Raw genomic sequence first — 11,862 nt, forward strand, 5'->3', positions numbered from 1 at the left:
CACCTTATGTAAAGAATTTTGTTTTCTAGTAGAGTTTTCAGAATGAAATTGAATTAACGCCTTTTTGCATTCATTTCATGCATTACATCACATTATATGCATTAACAACCATTAAAGGACCCTAATTAATTAAAATTATTTCAGTTAACCTGGAAAACCAACACCCCTACGGAACTCGAGCGAAATCGAAGAGCATGGATTAAAGATTAGAAAAACTTGAACAGCTCCAAAGAGATATGCAAGATCAGATGCAAGAGCGTCTGGAAAAGATTCAGTGAGATATGACAGAAAAGATGCGGGAATCTCAGAATGACATGATGGCAAAGTTAACACAGTTGTTGAAAGGAGGAAATGACAAGGGTAAGGACCCTGTGGTTAATGATGAAGAGGGAAACAATGATGAACCCCTTTACCCTCCAGGCTTTACTCCTCTGCACGCGCATACTCAAGCTGAGCTGTACCCACAAAGGTCCTCTGTTGTAATTAGACCCCAACAGTTTCAGACTGTTGCTTCAATGCCGATGAACTTTCAAATCGGAGTAGGTAATAATCCCGGAGAGAATCCTACCAATCTCATGGTTACTAATCTCGATGATGCGGCAGAAGTAGAGAAAGCAAAAATGGATCTGTCGAAACAATTAGAGGACCGGTGTAAATGGCTAGAAGAGAAGTTTAAAGCCATGGAAAGTGCTGATTACCATCGAGGAATGGACGCTAAAGACTTGAGCTTGGTTCCCGATTTGGTTCTCCCTCCAAATTTAAGATGCAGGAATTTGAGAAGTATGACGGGACAAGTTGTCCCGAAGCTCATATTACTATGTTTTGCCGAAGGATGACCGGGTACATCAACAATGATCAACTGTTGATTCACTGCTTTCAGGACAGTTTGATCGGGTCAGCGGCTAGATGGTACAATCAATTGAGTCGAACTGAAATCCACTCCTGGAAAGATTTGGCGTAGGCCTTTATAAAGCAGTACAGACATGTGATGGATATAGCACCCGATCGAATTGTATTGCAAAACATGGAAAAGAAGACTAATAAGAGCTTCCAACAATATGCTCGGAGATGGAGGGAAGTAGCAGCGCAAGTTCAACCACCACTTTTAGAGAATGAGATAACCATGCTTTTTATCAATACCCTGAAAGCTCCATTTCTCAATCACATGTTGGGCAGTGCCACTAAAAGCTTTTCAGATATAGTGATGTCTGGAGAAATGATAGAGAACGCCATAAGATGTGGCAAGATAGAGGCAGGAGAAAGTACTAAAAGGTCAGCACCAAGGAAGAAGGAGCACGAGATAAACAATACAAACACGTTTAACAGGGACCATTCTAAATCAATCACAGTGGGGCAAGCCAGAGCAGTAACCGCTAATCAGCAAAGTTTTTCGAAACAGGAATCCAATCCAAGGCCAAATGTAGAGAAACTTCAATTCACACCCATCCCAGTGACGTATAGAGAATTGTACCAGAACTTATTTAATGCACATGTGGTATCTCTATTTTACCTAAAACATATGCAACCTCTGTACCCTAAGTGGTATGACGCAAAAGTCCAATGCGAGTATCACGCGGGGACCAAGGGGCACTCAATTGAAAACTGCACTGCATTCAAGAAGTTAGTTGAAAGACTTATCAACTTGGGGATCGTAAAGATAGGTGACTCATCAGGACCAAACGTATCAGAGAATCCATTGCCCAATCATGATAATAAAGGGGTGAACGTGATAATTGAGAATGGAGGAAGGAGAGTCAAAGCCAACGTAGCAGAAATAAAGACCCCCCTTGAATGGGTTTGGAAACAAATGGTGAAAAGAGGTCTCATCAAGCAAAATTCAATAGAAAGGCCTGAAGGAGCTAGGAAGTTTTGTGAGTTCCACGCAGAAGAAGGCCACGACATCCAAAAATGTTTTGAGTTCAGAACCATGGTGCAAAACCTAATGGATAACAAAGAGTTGGAGTTTTATGAAGAGATTAAGGGACTAGAAGAGGGAGAAGTTTATGCTGCTGAAAAAGGATCTGCGGGGAAAGCCCAAAAGGCTAATCACCCAGTGGTGATTATTTCAAAACCAATGAGCAGAGAATCTGGAATACAAATAGCGCCAAAGGTCATAATCTAAAAACCTGTATCCTTTCCTTACGAGGATAACAAAAAGGTTCCTTGGAATTACGACTGCAATGTGACAATCCCAAGAGAAGAGAGCTTGGTAAACGCTTCAGGAGAGGATGAAGGATTCTATACACGAAGTGGAAAATGCTATGATCCGGCAAACGCAAGAGTGGAATCTGGAAAAGGAAAAGCCTTAGCAGTTGAGTTGGGAAAAGTAAAAACAGACAAAATTAAACCGCGTGTCAATTAGCCGGTAACTGAAAATGAGGCTAAAGAATTTCTAAAATTCTTAAAACATAGCGAGTACAGCGTGGTAGACCAATTACATAAGCAACCGGCTCGTATCTCAGTGCTTGAATTGCTTCTAAGTTCAGAGGTACATCGTAATGCATTGATTAAGGTGCTAAATGAAACTTATGTCACTAGCGATATCTCAGTGAATAAGTTAGACCGTTTGGTTAACAATATCAGTGCCGACAATTTCATTTTCTTTAATGATGATGAAATACCGCCGGGGGGAAGAGGAGCCACCAAAGCATTACATATTAGTGCTCGCTGCGGGGGGTATATGTTAGCGGGAGTGCTAATTGATAATGGATCAGCCTTGAATGTTTTACCCCTATCCACCTTAAATAGGTTACCGGTGGATAGTTCCCACATGAAATCATGCCAGAATATAGTGAGAGCATTTGATGGTACCAAAAGGAAGGTGATGGGAATAATAGAAATACCCCTCTTGATTAACCCGAATACATACGAAGTGGATTTCTTAGTAATGGATATAAAGCCTTCGTATAATTGCTTGCTGGGGAGACCGTGGATTCATTCAGAAGGGGCGGTGCCTTCATCATTGCACCAGAAGTTAAAATTGGTAACGGAAGGCCGGTTAGTTACGATTGACGCTGAGGAAGACATCATTGCATTGGTAACCAATGACGCACCATATTTGGGAACAGATGATGAGGCGGTCGAATGTTCATTTTGATCCTTAGAGTTCGTAAATGCGACCTTCATTATTGAGGGAAAGAAGATCCCGATGCCCAGCATATCTAGAGCCACGAGGATGGGACTACAAATGACAATTGAGAAAGGAGCTGCGCCTGGAAGAGGATTGGGAAGATGCCTTCAAGGAAAGATAGAGGCACCAGTGGTGAAGGACAAACGAGACCGCTTTGGTTTAGGATTCAAGCCAAATGCTAAGCAAAGAAAGAAAGACTTGGAGAAAAGACAAGAGAGGAGGAAGACGCGTTTGAACAGAAAAGAAATTGATTGGGAACCGTTGGCTTTCCCTCACATATCCAGGACCTTCGTATCAGGAGGAACCATGTATTCTGGGCTGAGGACTCCAAGAAAGAACACCACAGGGGAAATGTTAGGAAACTTAAACATCAATGCCATATTTGAAGAAAAATCTGAAGAAGGAAGTACATCAGGCATCTATCCCTTTGAATCTGGGAGTGTTTTAAACAATTGGACTGCAGAAGAAATGCCTGAAGTTTTTAGAGCTTTTTCAGAGTAATATTCAAAACATACTAATTGTTCTAAGCCTAGAGGAAATGAAACTTTTTGTGAAATGAAATGGGCTTATATTTGAACATTGTGATTTCAATGAAATACATTTTCGCATTTTGAGTATATATTCTTGTCATTCTTTCGCATGAGTAGTCATCTTAGATACTTTTATTCCAAATCATTTCTTTCATTCATTCATGACCATATTAAATAAGAATCCTTAAATTCATACATTCCATGTACATTCTTCGGTACTTATAACAGGTCCCAAGATATCAAGGACATGAGTGACTCTTCTATGGACTTAGAAAATCCTTTCGAACGAGATATGTGTTTAGAGGAATCTCAAGATTTTGAAGATAACATAGATTGCAACCTATCTCCGGACTTACTGAGGATGGTAGAGTAGGAAGAGAAACAAATCCTACCTCATGAGGAGACGATAGAGACGGTGATCCTGGAAGAGGGAAAGGTGGTAAAGATTGGCACGTGCATAGCTGAAGAAATAAAACAATACCTCATTAAATAGCTTCGAGAGTTCAAAGATGTATTCGCATGGTCATACCAAGATATGCCGGGGTTAAGTACTGACATCGTAGTTCACCGACTTCCTATAAAGGAAGATTGCAAACCAGTCCAGCAAAAACTCCGAAGAATGAGGCCTGATGTTGTATTAAAAATAAAAGAGGAGGTACAAAAGCAATTCGACGCTGGATTCCTGCAAGTGGTCAAATATTCCGAGTGGGTAGCCAATATTGTTCCTGTCCCTAAAAAAGATGGGAAGGTACGAATGTGTGTAGATTATAGAGATTTAAATAAGGCTAGCCCAAAAGATAACTTTCCCTTGCCGCACATCGACGCTTTGGTGGACAACATAGCAGGGCATTCGCTGTTTTCTTTCATGGACGGTTTCTCTGGATACAACCAAATTAAGATGCATCCTGAGGATATGAAGAAAACTACATTCATAACCTTATGGGGAACCTTTTCTTATAAGGTAATGCCATTTGGGTTGAAAAATGCAGGGGCAACGTATCAGAGGGCCATGGTAACACTGTTCCACGATATGATGCATAAGGAGTTAGAAGTCTATGTTGATGACATGATTGCAAAATCTAAAACAAAAGAGGAACATGTGCAGGTCCTTAAGAAATTATTTATGAGGTTGAAAAAATTTCAGCTAAAGCTAAATCCAGCGAAATGAACATTTGGGGTCAGATCAGGAAAATTGTTGGGATTTGTAGTCAGTGAGAGAGGAATTGAGATTGATCCTAACAAAGTAAGGACAATACAAGAATTACCTCCGCCGCATTCTCAAAAAGAGGTTTGAGGTTTTGTAGGAAGACTAAACTACATCGCTCGGTTTATTTCACAATTAACTGAGAAATGTGACCCCATATTCCGTCTCCTTAGGAAACACAATCCAGGTGTATGGGATGAGGAATGTCAAAAAACTTTTGAAAAAGTCAAATACTACTTGTCCAATGCCCAGTGCTAATGCCACCTCGTCCAGACAAGCCATTAATACTGTATTTGACAGTATTTGAAAATTTCATGGGATGCGTGATTGGTCAACATGATGAGTTAGGACAAAAAGAAAGAGCAATCTACTATCTCAGCAAGAAGTTCACTGAATACGAAACAAGATATTCGCCAATCGAGAAGTTATGTTGTGCCCTGATATGGACAACTCGGAGACTGAGACAGTACATGTTGTACCATACAACCTGGCCAATCTTTAAATTAGACCCTCTGAAATACTTGATGGAATCAACCGCTCTGAATGGAAGAATGGCTCAATGGCAAATTCTCCTATCTGAATTTAACATAGTCTATGTGAACCAGAAGGCGGTCAAAAGGAGTGCAATAGCAGACTTCCTGGCAAGTAGAGCTCTGGAAGATTATGAACCATTAAACTTTGATTTCCCAAATGAAGATTTGATGTATGTTGCAACTACAGAAAAAGATTTCCAAGAAGGTGGTCCTTGAAAGCTAAATTTTGATGGAGCTTCAAATGCTATAGGCAACGGAATCGGGGTAGTACTCGTGTCCCCTAGTGGAGATCATTACCCTTTCACTAGCAAATTGGACTTTGATTGCACCAATAACATGGCTGAGTATGAAGCTTGCATTATGGGCATTCGAGCAGCCATAGAGCGAAAAATTAAGGTGTTAGAGGTATACGGGGACTCTGCATTAGTAATTTACCAGCTCAAAAGGGAATGGGAAACAAGAGACTCGAAGTTAGTCCGCTAACGAAAATTGGTTATGGAATTGATTAAGGAATTTGATAGTGTCACCTTTAGTTATCTCTCACGAGATGAGAACCAAATGGCAGATGCTTTGGCCACCCTAGCTTCTATGTTCAAAGTGAACAAACTAGAGGATATGAAGCCTATCCAAGTCAGCATTTATGAGGCTCCAGCCCATTGTTGCAACATTGACAATGAAGGGGAAAAGGATGATCACCCCTGGTATCATGACATATTGCGATATGTGAAGAGTCGTGAGTACCCTAACCATGCGACGAAAAATGATAAGAAGACATTAAGGAGATTAGCCATTGACTATGTCCTAGATGGGGAAATTTTGTATAAAAAGGGAAAATATCAAGTATTGTTGAGATGTGTGGATGCTGTCGAGGCTAAGAAAATTTTGGAAGAAGTGCATAAAGGTATCTGTGGAACGCATGCCAATGGCTTTACAATGGCCAGACAAATTATGAGATTTGGGTATTATTGGTCCACCATGGAAGGGGATTGCATTAATTATGCCAAAAAGTGCCATAAGTGTCAAATTTATGGTGACAAAATACACGCACCACCGTCACCCCTTCATGTTATGGTTTCTCCATGGCCTTTCTCCATGTGGGGAATGGATGTTATCGGGCCAATATCTCCAAAGGCTTTTAATGGGCATCGTTTTATCTTTGTAGTTATTGATTACTTCACTAAATGGGTGGAGGCTGCTTCGTATGCAAATGTCACGAAGTCAGCAGTTAGCAAGTTTTTGAAAAAAGAGATCATATGTCGATACGGGATGCCCGAAAAGATCATATCCGATAATGCGCTGAACTTGAATAACAACTTAATAGCGGAAGTTTGTAGTCAGTTCAAGATCAGGCACCACAATTCGTCACCGTACCGCCCAAAAATGAATGGTGACGTGGAAGCAGCTAACAAAAACATTAAGAAAATTGTAAGGAAAATGACTGAAACCTACAAAGACTGCACGAGAAATTACCTTTCGCTCTTCTGGCATATCGTACCTCTGTTAGGACCTCTACGGGGGCAATTCCTTTTTCTTTAGTCTATGGGATGGAGGCAGTTTTACCCATAAAAGTTGAAATCCCTTTTCTCCGAGTATTAGCCGAACTAAAGCTAGATGAGGCTGAATGGATTCAATCTCGATATGACCAGCTAAACTTGGAAGAAGAAAAGAGGTTAAAAGCTATTCGTCACGGTCAGATGTATCAGAAACGAATGATGCAAGCCTATAACAAAAAAGTTCGTCCCAGAGAATTTTATGAGGGGGACCTGGTTTTGAAAAAGATTCTTCCTCTACAAAAGGATTTTAGAGGAAAATGGATGCCAAATTGGGAAGGTCCTTATGTGGTAAAAAAGGCCTTTTCAGGAGGAGCTTTAATCTTGAGCGAGATGGATGGTAAAAGCCTGCCAAATCCTGTAAACTCAGACTCAGTCAAGAAATATTTTTCCTAAAAAAAAAGGAGGAGAGGCCAAAGTGAAAACCCGTAAAGGGCGCCTTGAGACCAAAGGGGATTTGAGTTGAAAACCTAAAAAAAAGGTGGCTCAAATTTTGAAGAAACATGAGGGCATGTAGTGGTCTCGCTATACCTGAATCACAAGAAAGGGTAGGCGACATCTTGGGGTATCGACAAAATACTGTAGATTCCCTAAACACATGTTAAAGCTTATGCGGGGAAACTCGTGCTGCGATATCTAGGGCACCTATTGTATTCTTATATATTTTGAATCTTGGCAAAAATTTGTTGTCTTGATTAATGTATTCATTTCAAGCTTTGCTCACCAATAAAATTCCATCTTATCCATTGTTTTTATCTTAGCAAAATTTGCTATCTTGATTAACTTATTTTGAGATTTTGTTCCCAATAACAGTTTTTGTCCATTGTGATAATTTTGTTCAAAACATTTGAAATAACGATTAATCGACTAAATGTTCAAACAAAAGGAGTTTTGCATATTACTCTAGAAATTTCTAAATAATGAAGGAACCTGAAACAGGACTGTTGTTTAGAACACACCAAATTTTAAGGGAAAAGTCTAAGTCAGGACTGTCCTTTCAAACTTTGTTGTCCAAACAAGGATCGAACAAAATGAGAAGATGTCATGTTGGTGACAAGGCTTCAATGATTACTGAAGGATAAGAAGAGATTCCTCGGAACAGGAAATTTTGCAATAATGCATAAACTTTTGGTGCGACACCCTGGAAATGGTTTAAGTAGCCAAGGAAATTCAGATCTTGTACTCCTAATTTACAGTAGGAGAAGGATGGTTTTCAATTTTATGTCCCAAATTACGAAGGGCTTAACCATGAAAATCACAATGAGTTGAACTTTGAAGATTACAGTGGGGGCAATCCGACCAAGTAAGAGATGAACATTACCAACCGGACAAGATAGCATTCGGACGCGTTGGCAATAAGGACTTATTGAGCAAGGGGCAATAACAACTCAAACATTGAAAGATCATTTTGCATTCATGCATACACATTTAGCCAGGATATTTTGATCCATTTGGATCATAATCACTAGGCATAAATAGGTTCATATAGGTCATGTACCCCAAAGAACAGATCAATGAAGATGGCAGGTCTTGCTTTCCTGAGTTGACAGAAGCAGATCGAAGTAACCATAGTTTTCAATTTAAAAGATTAAAGCCACAACGGTGAATCTTACTTCTCTAGCAATGCAGTGGAACAGATTGAAGCTACAACGGCAAATCTCACTTCCCCGACATTGTAATTCAAAAGATTGAAGCCACAACGGTGAATCTTACTTCTCTGGCGATGCAGTGGAACAGATTAAAGCTACAACAGCAAATCTCACTTCCTCGACATTGCAATTCAAAAGATTGAAGCCACAACGGTGAATCTTACTTCTCTGGCGATGCAGTGGAACAGATTGAAGCTACAACGGTGAATCTCACTTCCTCGACATTGCAATTCAAAAGATTGAAGCCACAGCGGTGAATCTTACTTCCCAGGCGATGCAGTGGAACAGATTGAAGCTACAACGGTAAATCTCACTTCCCCGACATTGCAAGTTAAAAGATTGAAGTCACAACGGCAAATCTTACTTCCAAGCGATGCAGCGGAACAGATTGAAGCTTCAAAGGCGAATCTCACTTCCCCGACATTGTAATTTAAAATATTGAAGTCACAACGGAAAATCTTACTTCCCAGACGATGCAGTGGACCAGAGTGAAGCTACTACGGCGAATCTTACTTCCCCGACATTGCAATTCAAAAGATTGAAGCCACAACGGCGAATCTTACATTGCAATTCAAAAGATTGAAGCCACAACGGCGAATCTTACTTCCAAGCTATGTAGCGGAACAAATTGAAACCATAACGGTGAATCTTCCTTCCCCGACATTGCAGTCAAATAGATTGAAGCTACAACAGCGAATATTATATCCCTGGCGATGCAGTCAAACAGATTGAAGCTACAATGGCGAGTCTTGCTTTCCCGACATTGCAACTAAAGATTGAAGTCGCAACGGCGAATCTTATTTCCTTGGCGAGACCGGGCAAAAATTGGTCTTTCTTAGTCTTTGCTCTAGTATCGTTACACGACAACGAGCAAAGAGGGGCAGCTGTACAAGCCCAATTTTTAGCCCAAAACCCAATACAACCTAATTAACCTTACCAATACACCTAACCAATTAAACTAACCCATTAACCCTCAGCCCAAAACAATTAAACCCAAAACCCATTTACACCCAAACCCGACCGGCCCACTACCTAAACTAAGGCCCAATACCCTTAAAAAAAATCTGCCTAGGGTTTTAGAGACTGAAACCCTAGGCGCCGCCCCTTTGACCCTTGGCCTCCTCTGCCACCGTCACTACTGCGCCGTAACTACCACCAACCACTTCCGTCAATTACCTGCAATGACACGCAACAACAGAGAAAAGAAACCAAATAGAAAAAATAATGTAAACAATTGGCTATAAAAAGCCGAAACCTGGAGATGTAAGGGTTCGGTTGATCTTTTTGTAAAAAAATTTGGAAGAAATAAAAAAACCTTTATCGAAGGTAACTAGCTTCTGGTCCTTCAGATTTCTTTTTCTCCATTTTCGTTTCTTTATTTCCGTTTTCTAAGTTGTTTCTTTCTTTTTTCATTTTCATTTAATCAAATACATATAACAAGATAATAAAATAAAGAGGAGGGTTTTACCTGATTTCGGCAGATGTGAGGAGGAAGAACCGAAAGGTCTCTTCCGATTTTAGCCCTTGTCACCGGGTTATTCTGATAATTTTGACCACAGATCTGGGTTCTATTCTAAGAAAGGAACAAAAAGGGGGTATTTTGGTTTTCCGGCCACCGCAGACGATGGCGCCGTCGTCGGCGTCAGGCGGCCAGTGCAGTGGCTGATAACCGGAGCCATGGCCGGCTGGGGGGGACCCTGCAGAGAAAAGAAAAGAGAAGAATTAGTTTTTTTTAAAAACAGGACACAAATGATTTTTTTAACAAATTTTTTAACTGAAATAGTGATGATGAAACGGCGTCGTTTCATCCAAGCTCCGAACGCCCGAAAACGGCGTCGTGTGAGCTTGGATCAGACTGACCCGACCCGCCTGCTTAAGATCCGTGTGTTTTTGTGCGGAGGGGCAAATTGCGCTTCTAGCCCCTCCGCTTTTTAATGATTCTTCAATCAGATTTTGTTTTATTTTCAAATTTACTCCTTTATTTTATAATGGATCTCAATTTGACCCCTCATCTGGGACGACGTCGTTTTATAAGCGTGGGGAACTTTTCCCTTTTGGTCCCCCTGTTTCGGCGCGTATCACAATCTAGTCCCTTTCGTCCTTTCTTTTTATTTTATTTTCAAAATCGCCCAGCATTTATGTTTTTATTTCGATTTAATCCCCTTTTCTAGCAATTTTATTGTTTAATCGATTATTTTAGTGTTATCATTATTATTATTATTATCCTTAGTATTATTATTAATACTATTATGACTATCATTATATTTACACTTATTTTTATTTTTATAAATCTTAGATATATGTGACATATTATTTTCATATATTTGCTTACATATGTACATATATACTTATATATTATATATATACCTACATAAATACTCATTTTATATATATATTTATATATATGTATATTTATATTTTTTCTCACGAATATGTATATACTTATTTCCATATATATATATATATATATATATATATTATATAATATTTTTAAAACAAGTACACATGTTTTATTTTATAATTTCAAAGTATATATATATATTCACGTGAATACATTTACATAACATATTTATACGTATATATTTTTAGTTTTATAAATATACATATATACACATACTTACATATTTTCATATATGTACATACATATATCTTTTTACATTTTATAATTCTATTCATTTTCTTTATTTATTTATTCATTCACACTATTATTGTTATTTTGAGTGAATGTTTTAATTTTATTCGTTTTTATATTTTATTTGTTTGGATGTTGTAAGTTCAATATTGTTGCTATTATACTTTTGCGTGCATTATGATTTTACCATGCATAACAACAATGTAATTTGCTTTCGAATTTTTTGTTACGGTTTTCGTGTTTTATTTAATAAAATTTGCTTTGAATAAATAATATTTCGTGTTTAGATTCGAGAGGATCGTACCCTAACTTACTGGGTTTCGATTTTTACGATAAATCTAAATGCACGAATCTTTTTAAACTCAAATTTTAAATGATATCGGGATTAAACAAAATCGCGTCCTAACTTACTGGTCGTGATCTCGTTTTTAAATCCAAGAGGGCTAAATTTTTAAAATAAACAGTTTTCATTCGCGTATCGGGAATTCGAGACATTGTGTCCTAACTTACTGGATATGATTCTCTTTCTCGAATAACGTGAAATATGCTCATTTTCCAATTTTTTAATACAAGGATCGTATTTTTAATTTTTCCAAGTTCTCAATTTTCGACATCAAGACATTAGCTAATCAAC

At 38.8% G+C, this 11,862-nt stretch overlaps 1 protein-coding gene across 1 annotated transcript; it reads left to right on the plus strand.

Annotated features, from left to right (window-relative positions):
• Positions 1–1,024: 1,024 nt before the first annotated feature.
• Positions 1,025–3,097, plus strand: LOC128034776 (uncharacterized). The gene is made up of 3 exons (XM_052623618.1): positions 1,025–2,056; positions 2,147–2,316; positions 2,413–3,097. The coding sequence occupies exons 1-3, from the start codon at positions 1,025–1,027 to the stop codon at positions 3,095–3,097; spliced, it is 1,887 nt and encodes a 628-aa protein (XP_052479578.1).
• The last annotated feature ends 8,765 nt before the right edge of the window (positions 3,098–11,862 follow it).

The sequence above is a fragment of the Gossypium raimondii genome, chromosome 11 (assembly GCF_025698545.1).
Source record: "Gossypium raimondii isolate GPD5lz chromosome 11, ASM2569854v1, whole genome shotgun sequence".
NCBI classification, from domain to species: Eukaryota; Viridiplantae; Streptophyta; class Magnoliopsida; order Malvales; family Malvaceae; genus Gossypium; species Gossypium raimondii.